The sequence below is a fragment of the Lactuca serriola genome, chromosome 2 (assembly GCF_051521515.1).
Source record: "Lactuca serriola cultivar US96UC23 chromosome 2, Lser_US96UC23_V15, whole genome shotgun sequence".
In the NCBI taxonomy this organism is placed as follows: domain Eukaryota; kingdom Viridiplantae; phylum Streptophyta; class Magnoliopsida; order Asterales; family Asteraceae; genus Lactuca; species Lactuca serriola.
In genome coordinates this window covers 17,177,504-17,196,422 of record NC_136409.1, presented here as the reverse complement: position 1 = coordinate 17,196,422, position 18,919 = coordinate 17,177,504, and the positions used below count along the sequence as shown (strand labels likewise).

General features: G+C 35.1%; 1 protein-coding gene across 1 annotated transcript; it reads right to left on the bottom strand.

Annotated features, from left to right (window-relative positions):
• Positions 1-1,698: 1,698 nt before the first annotated feature.
• Positions 1,699-8,718, bottom strand: LOC145085998 (pre-rRNA-processing TSR1-like protein). Its single transcript, XM_079023708.1, has 21 exons — positions 8,520-8,718; positions 7,719-7,795; positions 7,476-7,553; positions 7,250-7,381; positions 6,855-6,905; positions 6,608-6,751; positions 6,383-6,505; positions 6,022-6,099; positions 5,822-5,908; positions 5,594-5,716; positions 5,394-5,477; positions 4,736-4,834; positions 4,454-4,660; positions 3,917-3,992; positions 3,551-3,654; positions 3,210-3,469; positions 2,998-3,084; positions 2,645-2,875; positions 2,451-2,529; positions 2,314-2,377; positions 1,699-2,175 (listed from the first exon to the last, which is right to left on the bottom strand). Exons 1-21 carry the CDS (start codon positions 8,611-8,613, stop codon positions 2,060-2,062), a joined length of 2,394 nt encoding a protein of 797 aa, XP_078879834.1. The 5' UTR covers positions 8,614-8,718; the 3' UTR covers positions 1,699-2,059.
• Between the last annotated feature and the right edge of the window lie 10,201 nt (positions 8,719-18,919).

Here is an 18,919-nt window from a genome sequence, read left to right as displayed (position 1 = left end):
GTATAAGAGTTATTATTTTATTGTTAATGTTTATTATTTTCAACATGTATATGTAAAAAATTTACAACATCTCAAAAATTCCAGGCAAAATTTTACTTTTAAATCATTTCAAACATCCAATAATCATATTAAAAGAACTGAAAGTGTATCATAGTGAATAATAATAATATCATAATACAAATCCTAAAATCACATAGTGCGGAAAACATGGGTGGATTCGGTGCAAGTCGGACTCTTCCCTTTTGAGCTTGTGATGATCCTCTGAGACAAATAGGGGTAGGTGTGGAAGGTAGTATGAGTCTGTATTGTTGGAAGCACAGGACCCATACGTGTAGCAGGGAAGTCGCAACCCCTAGGGCTTTGTTGGGAGGTGGTTCCCCTGGTATGATATGTGTGTTATCTAATATCTTCCTGGTTTATTTCAGTATGGTGATGACTAGACGGTTTGAGGTAGGATCTGGTTCAGGGTCGGGAGCGGGTAGTTAGGATAGGCCAACAGTGACTGAGGACCGGATCACGGAGATTATCCATGAAGAGGTTGTTACCATTGTCCGGGGGCAGATACCAGAGCTGTTTGGTTAATAAAATATCTCTATTAGGGATACAATTCATCAAGATTTTGTTAAACATAATTAAATAATTCAAGCATGAGTTTGGTTAGCTTGATTATTAAAAACGAGCACTATTTTAACAAAAATTTCAAATCTTGTAGAATTGATAGTTAGAATAACTCGAAATGAAATTATCATGAAGAAATAAATTTAATAACAATAATTGAATAAATACTAGATAGTAGCTTCTTTAATTAAGCTTGAATTACAATCAATACATACATATGTAGAAATGATTATTTGAAAATCTAAATACTTTCGAACATTAATTAGTAAAAAGAGAAACTCTTGGAGATTTTTTAGAAATGAGATGAACATTTTTAGAGAATGAATATTTTTCTTGCTCCTCTCTACTAAAACATAATATCTATTTATAAAGATCTTAAGGTCTTCAAAGTCTTGAAATCTTCTAGTGATATTTGTCATATGATCAAATAGGCAATCAATAGAAATAATTGATTGTCACTCATCTTTTGAAAAAATTATCAATTATAATCAATGACCATCTTATGATAAAACATTCATCATTGATAATAAATTAAATAAATGGTTATCACTCATCTTTTGAAAAAATTGTCGATTATAATCATTGACCATCTTCTTATGATAAAACATGTCATCATAGAGCATCTTCTAAAGTCTTTTCTCTCCATGTCATCATTGATAATAAATTAAATAAATTGATAATATTTATTTATACACTATATTTACTTACACAGAGCTCAACTCGAGCTCGTTTAATATTTAGGCTCGAGCTTGGCTCAAGCTTGTTTAATTCGATCTCGAGTCAAGCTTTTAACGAGTCAATCATGAGTAGCTCATGAGTGCTCGACTCACTTACACCCCTACTTGTTAGTTCCAAAATCTATGTCAGATTTGATGAGGACACTTGGTAGTAGTTTGTCAATGCAAAGAACTGGTAATCTATAAATCTAAATTGGTTACGGATTAGTATAGCTTGTCTGACATTTAGAATGCATATCGGTCGTTGTATGTCAAGGCTCATCACATACCACATTTGTAATTGAAGTTACAAGTTATGATGATCGAAAAAGTAATACACCAATCCATGTAACAAAAAAAATCCTAAAAGTAAAAGAACATAATGAAATAAATTATAAACCATTCAATTACAATCAATTTTGAACCTGAAAAACACCCAACTTACATGAATCAATCATAATCCGTAAACACTATCATCTTAGTTTTGAAACCGCATACAATAAAGAGAGAATGCAGAGTAGTGTATATATATACAAGACAAGCAAAACTTTTTTTTGTCACCCGCTATGATTAGCACTTAGCAGGAAAACAATCTGAACCAAAGCTTCATTCCCATGGTTGTGTTGGAACACTCACACTTGTCCCTCCCCTCTCTCTGTAATGCATTACAGAGGAAGAGGAGGAGGAACCTTTATGAACGTGACTCTGACACTCACACATCAAACTCAAGCCGACATTGGGAACCAATGTTGGGGCCATTTGGGGTATGTTCGCTTGAATAAACTCATGCACACCGTGTCATTTTGTTGTAGCACACCATTTAATATGCATTTCATCGCACCTACAAAATTACAAATAAAAACATCATAAAATATAATAATCTCCTGCTTTCATTTCTTACTATTGCAGAATTTATTTTTAGTTATTTTTTGGAACATGTACTACTAAATTATTTATAGCAATATGAAAAAGAACATACCATGTGTACCAACGGGCTCTTTGATGCGTCCACGGCGACCCAATTTTGTCCAAACTTCCACGGGCTGTATAAAATTATAAAATTAATATAATACCGAGGGCATTTACGTCTTTTTTTATTTGCTTTTATGTATGTACCTTGAACCATTTGACATCCTCAGGGTTATGGAACATATATCTGACTGCAGCTTTTGACTTTGAAACACGTTGAGGATATCTGCATCATACACAATGAATAACACAAATACTTATATAAACAGTTACTATTTCGTCATTGAGGAAGGGTAGTTTAGTCATTTGACAACCATCGAGATATCAAGTGTGTTTCTTACCCGGTCAAAATGATCTTTTTGAGAATGATTTTATCAGGATCAATACTTTTTAATGAGCCAACAGCAGCAAGGACAGGTGTGGAAAAATCACCTCTACTCTTCATAACAATTAATGGAAGAGGAGGAAAAGTGATTGGAGCATATACTGAAGCAATAGAAAAGCGTCCTGCATGAAGAAATCTTTCCATCTTGTGTTTCTCTGAATTGAAACTGTCAGTTGCAAAAGTCGGCCTGCAAAATTTTTAATCAGTGGTCAAGATCTGATATGATCATATGAAATATGTAAATTGTTTTAAATAAATATATATATGAAGGGTAGTTGTAAAAATTACAAAAAAGGACATGGATGCTACCTTGTGACAAACTGTCTGAATCCAACATGAAATATTAGTTCTTCTTTGGCTTTTATGGGCTCACTGTATGTCTCGTGTTTCTTTAACCTACACAAACAAAAAATTATTCAAAACTCTTAAAGACTTAACATATTACTATTGTTGGTAAGGAAATATAAGAATGTTGCTATTAAGGGTAAAATAGGAAGGTGTGCATTTAATTAGAAAGATACCTGAAGTGAAGGACAGAAATCTTTGACTCGTGTTGCAAGAGCCCACATGCGACAACTGGCATAGTCTTTCCCAAAATGCAAAGTTTTGAAGCAATGTGGATGGGGACTTGTGTGATGTGAAGTGTGACATAAGAATTTGCAACTACACATTCATCTACACTTCCTTGTTCCATGTCCAGAGCTTTTTTAAGAACATGCTTCTGTGTTCTATTGAAATTATCGAATGCAAAGATTTTTGCATATTCTTGAGGTAAAGATTCCTGAAATATTAAAAAAAAAAAATTGTTAACCAAAAATCATTGAGTTCAATCATAAATGAGGAATAAAAAAGAGGGACTTACTTTAGGGTCCCATGTGGAAGTCCTAAATGACTTTAGGCCTCTGTATTTAGCAAATCGTTTCCTTGCAGGAATATCTACAGGAGCATCAACTTCATCTGGGAACTCTGAAACCAAATTAACAACCAATAGGATTAACAACTAAACTTTTTACAAATTTGCCCTTATTTACTTTTTTGACTTAATAGAATGAGTCAGGGTTAAGAGACATTCCTCAATAAGTCCTAATTTTTTTTTTTTTGCAAATTTCGCCTTATGTATTTTTTCTCAAATGATTCATAAACATCAGTTATTGGACAACACTTAATGGAAAGAATTCTTCATCATAATTTGTGCAGATGTTTTCTTTGACAAGGAATCAGTGAATACCTTCATCTTCAGCATGTGCTTCTTTTATTTTTCGAATATCTTCTTCTATCTGCTCCTTTGTCAAGTTGTCATTATCCTGCAACCATAAATAAAATACACATCATTTTTAGGTAAAGGGTGAAATAAAGTATATGTTTTTGTGTAACTTACACTTATATTTAATTATTTTTCATTTACGAAATTTAAAAATAGACATGCCAAAAAGCTAATTTTAAAAAATAACAAAATGGATCACATTCCTTCATGAATTTAGAAAATGATACTCAAATTTAGCTAACTCATGCAGTTTAAAAAAATAACAAAATGGATCACATTCCTTCATGAATGCTCCTATTTAATACCATGGAACAAAACAAAACAACTTTTTTTTTCATTCCATGTGTTCCCTGATTCCATCATACCAAACACTACCAGTTGCAATTCTTAGCATGACATACCAAAGATACTATGAAACACACACACACACACACACACACACACACACATATATATATATATATATATATATATATATATATATATAATATGTAAAAATACCATCATCATGGAATCAGCTTCGGTTTCATCATCAGAATCCCTAAGCTTGAGTGAAGCTTGGTCATCATCAAGGTCAAACTTCCTACTACCACCTTGACCAGGGATGTCATACTCTCCTCCTTCATCAACTACCATGCCATTACCATTCTCTGAATCATCATCACTATCTGTACCAGATACATCAGAATCATCCACAATCCAAGCTGCCTGTAAAATTAAAAATTATATTATTTATTTTTATATAAAAAAAAAGACAGTTGTAATGTTGAGAAAACTGCTTACCTGGTATTCAGAAGTACCCCGAGGAAGAGACCTCTTTTTCTGCTTCTTTTCCTTCTGTACTCTATCAGCATCAGCCATCTCTGCCTCTGTTGGCCATGTCTAAAAAAATAACAAAATATGAACTTCCACCATGTCAAATACAAATTAATTGAAAATTTCACTCATTATAGAAACGTCATCCAAATAAGAAACTGTTTTCACTGCTACAATAATATACCATTTTTCAGTATATAATGCCCTAACAAGAAAATAGTTGAAGGTAGAAAGCTATAATTGGGTTAATTTTTCTAAAGTAGAATGACTTCAAAAGAAAATAATTAAAAGTACATTGCTACAATTGGGTAGGTTTTTCAAAGTACAATGCCTTAATAAGAAAAATACTGAAAGCACAATGCCTTAATGAGAAAAATAATGAAAGCACAATGTCGTAATAGAAAGAATTGAAAATATGATGCTACAAAACATAATAGACAAATAAAGGAAAACTTGCATTTAGCTCATTTAACGAATATCAACTTCACCAAAAATCTTTCTCCAAAGGAGAGTGAATATAAAAAGAAAGAAAGTAAAGTTAACAGATTAGATAAAGTACTCTATAAAAAAAACAAGGGAGAATTATTATAAATAAGAAAAGCAAACAGTCCTATGTAAAAGTTACCTGTTCGCCTTCAAGAGGATCAGGTATATTTTCAACAAGTAAAGGCTCTTGCTTCATAGGATCTGGGACTAAAGTTTTGATGACCTGTAACATTTCATATTGCAATATCAAGTAAATCAGCTGGCAGATATTAAAATTTAGAAGTATACAAACTAATCGAATATTCATTGAACATTATTCATACAAAAAATAGTAGATACCTGTGAGTCATTTATCTCATCCGCATCCATAAAATCACCTTCTTTTTTCAAATTCAATGAACATGGATCCTTGAGAACTTCAATCTTGCCCAATTGAAAATCACCAGCACCCGATACATGAACCTGATGAAAAATAGGTTAGCCACTCAATCAAATATATCAACCCACAAAATAACAATATATATATATATATATATATATATATATATAAGAAAAAAAAACAAATACCAGCTGATTCACTGAGAGATTACGAGCACGAACATAACCAGTAATAAGAAGTGTACTTTTTCCAAACTCATCAGCCACCATGTCAACCTGCCATGGTATTATTACATAAGCTACCATACTACAAAGATAGATATTGTTTCAAATAAAAAAAAGTGAAGGATTTGCTCATTATTATGACTATAAAAGCAAAGAGAGATTACCTTCTGAGCCATGATGTAAGGTCGTTGGGTACGCCAATGAGGTATCACAAGCCTTTGCTCCTTAAAAAGCATCATGAACTACATACAAGCCATGTCAAATTAAGAGTTAAGCCACATAAATCTGACATTTATCATGCTTTAACTCAAAGCATATTAAGAGAGAGCTGTTTATTTCTGAATTATGAACTTCAGCACTTAATCTGGACAGCTATACATGGCTCCAAACTCCCCTCGTGTTAAAATTGATGAATATTGTGAAATGTGGTTTGATATGTAAGGGTAAAATAGTAACTTAGGCTCATTCAAATGGTTTGAAAAAAAAACAGCCCCTAAGTTGTTCATTGGGATTTGGGGGACATACCTTGTGTAAGTCATCTTTTGTGTCTGCAGGGTAAAACTTGCAATCTTCAGGGAATTCAGAAGAAAGGCTAGAAATGCATGTCTTCTTAATATCATTTCTTTTTTTTAAATCAGAAGGTAAATTCTGCAGTGATGGATATACAAAAAAAAAAAAAAAAGTTATTCCACTGTCAATAAAAACTAAATACTTACCTTTAAGAGACAAAGAATTTTCATAGATACTCACTCTAATGAAAACAGCAGAACTTGGTAAACCAAGAACTCTAAAAACAGATAGACATTGAGAGCCGAATTCATCCATGTAATAATTGGAACTATCTTTTTCACTTGAACAGTTACCAGAAGCCACAAAAACAATCAAATCTGCAACCTATGATTGAATTTGACAATTTGTTACTTGGACATCAATATAAATTAACCAAAAAAAGAAAAGGAATAAAATGATTATGTTTCAACCAATGAAATTGAAGTACCTTGGCCATTTCCATGCATGCCATAAGATCACCATGAGGTGCTTCTACAACCTATAGAAACAAGAAAATTAAGATACACTTATACACCTAAACTTTCACCTTTAAAGCTCAATGTAGCCTTCATCAATCAAATAACTTAAAGAACCTCAAAGTTTTATAAGGCCCATCATTCACCCAGATGTTAAAACTTTCGGGTTTTATAAGTCCTATCATCCATTCAGATGGTTTATAAGGCCTAATATCAAGATAAAGCTAAATGCAAGAAATAGCAGAGTACTTTTATTTATTTGTATCTTATATTGTTTATCATCCATTCAAATGTTAAAACATTCAAAATTTAAAAACTTAATATCATGATAGGGCTAAATGAGGAGGTAACTTAATGTGGGACCTACCGTTGCTCTTAGCCTGTACTCGGATGATGCAACTGCTGGAAATTGAGTTGTATTATTCTCATTTGACAATAATGCAGAAAGATCTCCTGCTAGTGAGCTTACATTTGTAGAAGCAGATAGACCAAATAAAACCTGAAATGTATAAAAACAGATGGGAAAACTCAATGCCAAAATAAATAAAGTTGCACAAGGTCGATAAAGTAAATTCAACATGGAAAATACTCACAATAACACGAGGAGCACTAGTTGTTGCACTTGTAGTTCTTTTCTCTTTCAAAAGGGCAGCTCTCTTCTGCTCTCTCATCTACATCATTCAAACCAAACGATCAATGGGGGCAAATATGTAAAAAGTCAGAAATTAATGGGTAAAGCGTAATTTCCCAGACTTTCTTTATTAAGTCATTCTTTATGATACAATTCAAAAAGGAACATTAATATATGGCAAGTTCCAGTAAGATAATCAAATTACCATTTTGTTACGTTGTAATCGAGCAGCCCGAGCTCCCTTCATGGCATTGCGATCAGGCTTGTTGATCTTGCTTTTATCTAATATCCAGTCAAATAATCAAAAACATGTGGTGAATAAATATTTCAATAATACACACAATTCCTTAATCCTTATTCTAAGATCATATTGCATTTGCAGATTTGCTCCAACGAACAAAGCTACACATACTCTTAGTGTCAAATGTAGTTTCCAAATGCAATGTTGATATGGATGTTGTTACAACTTTAAACAAATGTAGCATCCTATCTCAATACAGCCAAGATTGTGAGAAAGTGAGCTCCTTATAAGCCTTACTTGCTAGTTTCCAATAACTTTCAACAAAACGCTATTAAATTTAGTAACAGGTGGTCCAGAAAAGAGAGCTAGATGAGGTTCAAAGAGCTAGATTATGAAATATGCCTATCGAACTTGGTACATTACAGTAGCTACCCGGACTTGGATGCTACCACAACCATTCCTAGTGTAAAACTTGTTACAACGTTAGAAAAATTCATATAATATTTTGAAGTTTCAAAATCACAATCAACTTTCTAAAGATGAATGAACCAATTTCAAAGTATAGCTCTACTTTTATGCACACCGAAACAACATTCCAAATTCCGAAATCAATAGTGTAGCTCGTTTATATTTGCAACCAAGGGGGTAGTAATGTTTCAAACAAACACTTAATTATTTAACATCTTGCAGTAATTCCATATTTAGGTGTGTTGTATCAAAAAAGCAAATTAATAAGACACAAATAGGTGCGAAAAAACTTCGAACCTTTGACGGATGTTTTGTGAACATTGCGAGAGGATTTCGAAGCAAAACGAGTCTTATGCGACTTATTGACTTGAGCTCGAGAACCACCCGCCATTGTTGCTCCTGCTGAAGAACACGTCTGGGTGTTTGTCTTGTTCGAACTTCGAACTAAGAAATAAGTGAAGGGGGGCAATAAACCCTAACTGGGATTTTAGAGACGGAAAGCATGTTCGTATAAGTATTTATAGGATGGGCCGGGCTAAGACCCACATCAATTAGCCCGCAGAACTTACCGGTCTCGAGTTGTTTTCTTCTTTTACATATATAATAGTATATTTACAAAAAAAAAAAAAAAAAAAAAAAAAAAAAAAAAAAAAGTGTAACTACAAGTTTATAAAAATGGAATGATTTAATGAGAAATATTTCGACCGACAGTTCTGTATTTAATAAGTATGAATAGACTTCAACAACCCATAATTCCATTATAATAGGATAAATGAGAGATATATCGATGTTGATAATTATGTATCTCTAAAAAAAAATATGAGGCGGTGGAGAAACTAATGTGTCGTTTGGTTTGTTGGAATCCATTGGAATTAGATGAAATTGGAATCTAATTTCATCACTCTCCTTTGTTTTGTTCAGGCTTTCGAAAGGAGTTGGATTCCTAAATGAATCAAATTTTCCTTCCAATGAGGGAAAATAAAATTCATCCAAAAACTTAATGAATTAAAATTCATTTCAAATGAGAATGTTGAGTGTTACCATATTACCCATTTTACTTTTAACACTACATATGAAATTTCTCTATTATCGCCACCACCGCCACCTCCTCCACCACCCACCACCACCACCCACAATCACCACCACCGGTACCTCCGTTACCACCACTATCCACCCACTAGTATCGTCTCCTCTACTACTGTCGACCACTACCACCGCTACCCACCACCTCCGCCACGACCACCACACATCACCATTGTTACCACCCGCTACACACCCACCACCCACCACCGTCAGAACCACCCAACACCACCACTATCACCATCAATCTCCACCTCCACCACCTCTACCACCACACTACCTTCCACCTCTACCACCACTCATCACCATGACCATACCATCACTGCCACCACCACTCATCACCATGACCATAACATCACTACCACCACCACCATCATCACCTCCACCACCATTTCCACCTCTATCACTACACCATCCACCACCTCCGCCACTACTTATGACTGCCACCATCACCATCACAATTACTACCACCATCACCGTCATCACATCCGCCACTACCCACCATCACCTTTGTTGTCATCATCACCACTATTTCCACCATCAACATCATTGGCACCATCACCATCATTTACTAATTTTATAATTTATATAATACACTTTTACATATAAGTTATAAAACAAAGTAAAAAAAAGAAAAAAGGAATTCTTGTTATTTTATATTATTTCAGTCCAGTTTTTGCCAACCATACATAATATGGAATTGGATTTAAATTTCATTTCTGCCAACCAAACGGAATATAGAATTGGATTGCAATTCCTGACAGATTTCAATTCATTAACAAATTCCAATTCCATCAAAAACATTTTGCGAACCAAATGTCACCTAACAATATTAACGGGAGCAAACGGGACGAACATTGCATCCTCCGCCCCACCCCCGAAATTTCTCTATTCCCTCGCCCCCAAAATTTCGAGCCTCCCCAGCCTTGACCCCGAATTCCTAGATTATCACCTGATTGATTTTGGGATATTTTTTATTGGGCTAAAATAAGTTGTTTTTTGGGTTAAAAATAGTTATTTATAACATAATTTTAAATGTTAAAAATAAAAATGTTATCGCATCTCAAAAACGTTATACTAACAAATTAAAAACATAATTTTTTTGTTGATTTTTGGAAACCCAAAATCATTGATATATATATATATATATATATATATATATATATATATATATATATATATATATATATATATATATATATATACCTTAAAAAGCATTTACAAGATTTTGCTGAATTTTAAGAGGTACAAGCTTTTAAGCATCATATACAATAATTTTATGCATCGGAGAATAATAAATTTTATTCAGTCAAAGACAGATTTTGAATAGGTCTTCTAAGCTTATCTTCAAATTGAATGGGTTAAATATGAAAAAGTCAAATAAGATGATGATGATAAGATTTTGAATGGGTCAAAGTTTGACCAAGTGTTCCTCATATCCAATTAAATCGGTAAATACTAAATCTTATCCGGTCAACATTTATGAAAAAGTCAAATAAGATGATGATGATAAGATTTTGAATGGGTCAAACTTTGACCAAGTGTTCCTCATATCCAATTGAATCGGTAATACTAAATCTTATCCGGTCAACATTTATGAAAAAATCAAATAAGATGATGATGATAAGATTTTGAATGGGTCAAACTTTGACAAAGTGTTCCTCATATCCAATTGAATCACTAAATACTGAATCTGTCAATAATAATGAAAAAAGTCAAATAAGATGATGATAAAAAACATTTACAAGATTTTGCTGAATTTTAAGAGGTGCAAGCTTTTAAGCATCATATACAATAATTTTATGCATCGGAGAATAATAAATCTTATCCGGTCAAAAACAGATTTTGAATAGGTCTTCTAAGCTTATCTTCAAATTAAATGGGTTAAATATGAAAAAGTCAAATAAGATGATGATGATGATAAGATTTTGAATGGGTCAAATTTTGACCAAGTGTTCCTCATATCCAATTGAATCGGTAAATACTAAATCTTATCCGGTCAACATTTATGAAAAAGCTAAATAAGATGATGATGATAAGATTTTGAATGGGTCAAAGTTTGACCAAGTGTTCCCCATATCCAGTTGAATCGGTAAATACTATGTAACGCCCGCAAATCCGGGCTAGTCAATTTAGAGGCAATAGGGGTCGAAAATGACTTTTCGACAAAAGATTATTTAGAATAAATAATTTTAACCAAGTTGTAGTATATGTCACGAGGTTTCCATACATATAAAGAACGCCGAAATCCGAGTTATAACGAAGAAGTTATGACCCGTCGAAGTTTTACGGCAAAACCGGCACGACACCGGGAAGCGTAAATAGTGAATTTACGATAGAGCGAGATTTAGCCTAACAATCTAAAAAAAGTTGTAGAATATGTTAAACTAAGAGCGTCGATAAAAAGAACGCCCAAATCTGACTTCGTATGAGGAAGTTATGATTTTTCTAAGATTCGGCTTAGCAGTGCACGGCCCGAAACTCGAATTTTAATTCGAGCGGTTTTTGGCTTACGCGAACTAAATGAGAGTTGAAGATCTCATTAATAGGAACTCAAAGGTAAAAAGATGGACGAAAACGGAGTTCATATGAAGGATTTAACACCCAAAGTTTTGAAAACCAAGAAAGGAAAGAAAACCCTAACTTTAGGGGTCGACTCTGCGAGTCCAAGGAAGGACTCGGCGAGTCCGAGCGGGATCCGGGTCGAGGAGTAAGTGACCGACTCGGCGAGTCTGGTCTGTGCGAGGAAAACCCAAATTCCGGGAGTTGTATCCTATATAAAGGGTGTTATGTCCCTCCCTCAGCCCCCATATCATCCCAGAGAACTTGTAAACCCTATATTTCGTGTGAGCTTCCATCATTTGAGAGAAATAGATTTGGAGGAAGGAAACTTTGGAAAGGAACTTGAAGATCAAGAAGGTTGCTTCAAAGGAGAGGTGTATACCCGAGATCTACTTCAGTTTGTGTTCATCTTGGAGGTATTAAGCTACCATTTTCCCTTCTTTGCATCTAGATCTATTTTTCATGAGATTTGGGGGTTTTATGGTTGATTGAGACCCAAATCGAGTTAGGGGCTTAGATATGTTGTTGCCACTTCAGATCTATTGTTGGGATGGTCCAATATGTCATAAAGCATCAGGAGATGAGTAGTCGGTGAAGCCCTTTTGTCCTTAAACCAAACCCTAGTATGTTTTGAGCCTAGATCTCTTTAGTTATACGTAAAGTTTGCAACTTTACATGGGGATTGAGCTTTGGAAGTATGGATCTATGGTTTGGAGTCCCTGCATGACTCAAAAGCCCTCTGCATGTTGGAGATCTGAATGGACTCGACGAGTCCTTTGAGTGGACTCGACGAGTAGCATGAAGATGATGAGGAACTCGACGAGTGGGATGAACAACTCGTCGAGTTGGATGAAGTTGGGCATGAACTCGGCGAGTTGGAAGAACAACTCGGCGAGTTGGATGAAGATTGCCTGGTACTCGGCGAGTCTGCTCTTGGACTAGGCGAGTCAGGTCGCGAAGCCCCAAACCCTTCGAGTTGAGACTCGAATCAGTGAGTCGGATGGAGACTCAGCGTGTTGGATAGGTCAGGACTCGGAAATCGTTGGACTCGGCAAGTCATGTCGCGAATGGAAGGACCCTGAGTATATGAACTCGGCGAGTCAGTAAGTGGACTCAGCGAGTAGGGTTGACCTGGAAAGGTTGACTTTGACCAAGACTTTGACTTAGACCAGAATTGACTTGGTAGTCTTTCGGGGGTCAGTTACACTCAGTGTTGCATTGATATTGGTAGCTCGGGGAGCGAGTGGAGCAGGAGTTCAGAGAGTTGCCGGGCAGCAGCTAGTGGGATCATCAGCAAGTTCAGCCGGTGCATGTGAGTTTCCCTTTGTGTGAATAGGTCTAAGGCCACAATGCCGGCCCATGTAGCTATGAGTAGAAGACCCGAGGGTTAGCCCTAGGCACAGTATGCTAGTATGATATTTAGGACGAGGTCCAATGATAGCGGGCGGGTGCCCAAGGATTTGTTTATATGATAATTTATACTTGTTGTTTGTGTGATACATGTATGTGCTTGGTAGGGAGGTGAGTGTGGGCGAGGTCCCGTATCTCACCAATAGCAGAGTGTGGATGGTGTTCCACATATCATTAGCAGCAAAGTAAGGGCGAGGCCCAAGTTAGGGAAGGAGTGAGTGTGGGCTGGACCCATATCTCACTATCAGTAGGAGCATGGGCGGGGTTCCATGTCTCGTCAGTAGCAGGACAAGGGCGAGGCCCGGGATAGGCGAGGCCTTAGGACATGATCCATTGTATATGTTTTAGCTTATGTTTTGCAGTATGAATATGTGCTATTATATGTTAGCGTGCGAGGCCCTGTGACAGGCGAGGCCTAAGGGAAACAGATCTGTAACCGAGCGGGGCTCGAAGCCAGGCGGGGCCTGGAGTGGCGGGGCCGTTGTATCGGGCGAGGCCCGAGGTAGGGGGCGAGGCCCAAGATAGCGGGCGTGGCCCAGTATGTGCATTATGTGCTATGCATGGTATGTGGTAGGGTGGGGAACTCACTAAGCTTCGTGCTTACGGTTTTCAGTTTTGGTTTCAGGTACTTCCGGTAGCGGAGGGAAGAGCTCGGGGTGATCGCATGGCACACACCGTAGATTAGACAGCTTGGGAATGTTTACTCTGATAATGAACATGTGTTTTGAAAACTTATACTCAGATTATGTTTTGGAATGATGACTTTGCTTAAAGTAATGTTTTATTGAAAGAAATTTTTGGTCTTGAATTTTGGGTCGTTACAAAGGAGTTACGAATTCTTCGCGGTCATTTAACAGTCTAAACGCCTCCTACTGTTAAATTTAAGATCGGTCTAGAATTCACCAACATAGTCTAAACGAAAGTTGTAGATCTTGATTTTACCTACGCGTGGATATAAAGAACGTCGAAAACGGAGCTCGTATGCGAGAGTTATGATTTTTCTAAGTTTGAAGGCTGATACGCGATAAGGGGTGACGTGGCACCACTAGAATTGGACACGTGGCACCACCAGAAGTTTGCCACATGCACCAACTCGGCGAGTAGGCCCTCTTACTCGGCGAGTAGGTCAGTCAGCACCCCTATAAATAGAGGTGTCGGGTTCCCTCATTCTTCACACCTTCCTAAAGTATTCTTTCTTTCTTTAGACTCTCTCTCTAGCCCCCTAACCCCCCTAAAAGCCTAGGTAAACCCCCTAGCACCCGAAGGAAGCCCCGAGGCTCCCGAAGTCCCGAGAAAAGAGTCTTTCGGCTCGGGAACGCTGCTCCAGTGAAGCCCGATTTTCGAGAAAACCCGTTGTAAGTAAGCTACGCCTAACCTATCTTTAGTTTAGCTTACGTTTAAATATAGTAATGTTATTAGAACCTTATAATAAGTACTTGGGCAATTATTATGGGTTATATAAGTATCGTTTAATGCTTATATAATAATAATAGCTAGACTATTAATTAATCGCGGTTATCGTTAGACTAAACCCTAGTGGTATTGGTACTAGGTTTTATCGAAGGAAAATCGTTTGAGAGTACCCAAGCGCTGTCCGAGTGCTGAGTCACCACCTTTCAGGTGAGTGCATAGTTACTTTCAGCTTACACATAGATATGAAGTATTTTATATAAATTATGTGCTATGTGTGCATACTATCTGAATACTTGCTATCTATGCTGGATGAACATTTTTATACATGTTTTCAATGATTTAAACTGTATATGTATTTTATATCTACGAAAATGTTGGGGGTAAAACATGGGTAGATGTATTAGTTGCTGTGTGACAAAATAAAATAATGAGAGGCCTTATTATAGATGTTATTGATCATCTAGTCATCTAGCGGAGTATAAATGACGACCACAGACTATTCTAGACAGTCCAGTGGAACACTAGCAGGCTCGCAACCTGTAGGTGTTTATTCGAACTGTGTGTTTATTTGAACTGTGTGCTCAACAGATGTACTCCATCTCCCACATGGTTGCCTTAAGGACATTTATTGCTGAGGAATCCCCTTACCAGTAGTGTCCATCCCGATGATAGTCCTTAGACTAGGTCCCTTGTGTTAGATGTCTTAGGGACGTAAAGTGAGGATAACGGGAATGGGTAATCGGGTTTGATTGGTTTGATAAAGTTAATAAAATTATTTATTGTGGGTTGAAAACCCTATGTGCTCACCAGGCTCCCAAGTTTGACCCACTCAGTTTCTTGTATTACAGGTAGTGGTGCATGAGCATAGATGTGATGTTTTGGACGAGGGATTACGGATATAGGCCTGTAGATATGAAATAATGTAGTAAGGCTTATACTGTATTGTTTATACTTATGTATTGTATCGAACATGGCATCCCGAGTCTTTTAATGAAATACATTTCTAAGGAAATGCTTTTGATAAATCTTTATCATAATATTGCTTTGGGACAAATTCCGCAACTCTTTTATTAAAAGATTACTCTGATTTTGAAATAAAGTATTAACAAAACCGGCCTTATAGGCCGTGATTTTGGGGATGTCACATACTAAATCTTATTCGGTCAACATTTATGAAAAAGTCAAATAAGATGATGATGATAAGATTTTGAATGGGTCAAACTTTGACCAAATGTTCCTCATATCCAATTGAATCGCTAAATACTGAATCTGTCAATAATAATAAAAAAGTCAAATAAGATGATGATAAGATTTTGAATGGGTCAAAGTTTGACCAAGTGTTCTTCATATCCATTTGAATCGGTCTAATACGATGTACACGTTATAAAACATTTCATATAAACTGGAAGAGGCGCATTGATCTAGCATTCGTCTATCATGAATGCCTTGCCATTGACCGCAAAACTTTGGTTCTCTCTCATGCTCACTACCTCATCCTTTGTTTTTCTTTCTATTAAAATCGAATAAGCCCAAAAATATCTTACATTTAATCCTAGCCTAGGTATAAGAAATCTCTATCTGTTCATCATTTTGTTTAACAAATTTTTTATGTCATTTTGTTGATCCGTACCCGTCGCTTTGCGCGGGTAAACGACTAGTGTGTGTGTATATATATATATATATATATATATATATATATATATATAAAGAGAGAGAGAGAGAGAGAGAGAGAGAGAGAGAAATGATCAATTGAGAACACTTAAAAGGTTGAGAATGCAAGAACAATTATGGACCAATCATTTTATAAGAGTGTATTAGTAATTATGTCATTTTAATACTAATTAATAAATAACATTTGGTGATTATTTTATGCCTATAATCATGGGGTCCTAACAACCACTTTCCATAATTCCATTAATCATGATCAAAAGAAAAAAAACAAACAAAAACAAAACACGGTTACATAGCATGATCGAAATTGAAGCAGAAAATCGATTAAGTAGTCTTCACGATTGAACCAGTAATCCCTCGACAAGGGATTTACATTAAACGATCACCATAGAAGTAAAATTAGGGACTGAAGTGCTCTCGATCAAGTCACTCTTCATGATTTGGATTTTTGTAATTCATAATGCAAATGAAAAATAATGGTGATAGTAATAATGAGAGCGTGTAATTGGAAAATCAATGGAAGGGTACAATACAGTGAATCGGATAATTAAAATAAGTTATTAATTTTTAGTATCTTAAGAATATGAATGTGATCATGATAGGTTAAATTGATTATATTTTTGCTTACTCATATATTGGACTTTGTTAAGGAAAAAGAAATTTGATATTTTTTTACTTTGATTTTGTTTACTCCGATTTTATGTTGGAAAAAAAGAGATTTTTTTTTGGTGTAATCATTTATGAATTAGTAATAAAAATGAAGAATGAATGTCATATGTTCTTTTTACGATAAAAGTTGATGGGGTATTTTTACTTTAATCGTCTATGAATAGTTAATTATAAGTCATGAATCATTAACGAATACCGAAGTGCTTAAGTTGTAGAACAAGAATTGAACGAGAAGAAGCATAAATGAATAAGGAATAGTAAATTCAAAAAGAATTAGTGACCTTTGGTTTTTGGTAATTGTTTTTTTTAATTAAAGAGTAACATAATGGTGTTTTGGTATCTAATTAACTTTGATATTTGTATGCAGTTTGCTATTCATAAATCAACGACAATATGAAGATGCAGTTAGTTGTGAGTAATAGTATGTACATGATTTACTTGTCAACGAGTAAGGAATTGAAAATATATATTTTTAGGAATGTGTTTAAATGTATACATATGGGTTAATCATAAATAATTATTAGGATTTTTGATAGGTTTAGTATAGTAGTATAAACATTGGTTATTTATAAATGAATATGGAATAGAAAGTGGTTAATGGTGTATGCATTGGTTAATGAAAAACGAGTATGTATTACTTTTATTTGTTGTATGTAATGGTATATTCATGGGTTAATCTTAATGAATACGGTGTATGGGTGAGTATATTAAAGTGGTATGTTGTGTATAATCGTATATACATGGGTCAATTAATCATTTGTGTTTTTTTTAAATGATTAATAAGTAGTTTTTAAAAGTGGTATGTTGAGTATAAATGTATAAACATCAGTTAATCATATAAGATTATATAATTAGAAGTGTTAACGTGTAGCCATGTAAGTATATGAAAGTGTTAATCACAGATGAATATGCATTTATAAAGGAATGACAATGAATAAGGAATTGAAAGTATATAATAGTGTATAAATGTGTTTAAAGGTATAAGCATGGTTTACTCATAAAAGATTTTAGATTTATTGGTAGGTTGAGTATAATGGTATAAACACGGATAACCATAATTTGTTAGATTGGTTAAGTTTAAATTAAATGGTAAAATGATTAAAGGTATAAACATGAATGAATAAAAAAAAGATATTATTTGTCAACAGTTATTTATAACTACTGGTCTATAATCCATAATCTCTCATCAAGTCAACCAACCTATACTCTTGTGTCATTACCTGTAATGCAAAGAAAATTTAGTGGGTCAGGCTTGAGAGCCTGGTGAGCATATAGGGTTTTCAACCCACAATAAAATATTATATTAGTTTTAATCATCAAACAATCAACCCAATTACCCATCCCCATTATCTTCATTTAATCTTTCCTAAAGATATTATCCTAAGGGTCATCTCCTATATCATATTTACCTCTTATCTCCTTACATCTTATTTCCTTATATGTTTGTTCCTAAGAACTTTTCCTAAGGATCATCGCCTACATTGCATAGACAATACTAATTCGGGGATCACTCCCTCAATATGTGTCTAGTAAGGATTAGGGTGTCATCGCATGATTTCGCAGCCACAACATCGTCTGGACTTGTAAATCATTATAAGGGTTAGACTATCATTGCATGAATACGCAGCCACAACATCACCTAGATTCGTAATTCATAATAAGGGTTAGACTATCATCGCATGAATACGCAGTCACAACATCGCCTGGACTTGTAATTCATAATAAGGGTTAGACTATCATCGCATGAATACGCAGCCACAACATCGCCTGGACTCATAACTCATCACCTATCTATCATCACCTAATTATCATCACCATTATATCCTCACCTATCTCTTATCACATTATTTCATCACACACCAACTATTTCATCTACCCATGTTCTACCCAAC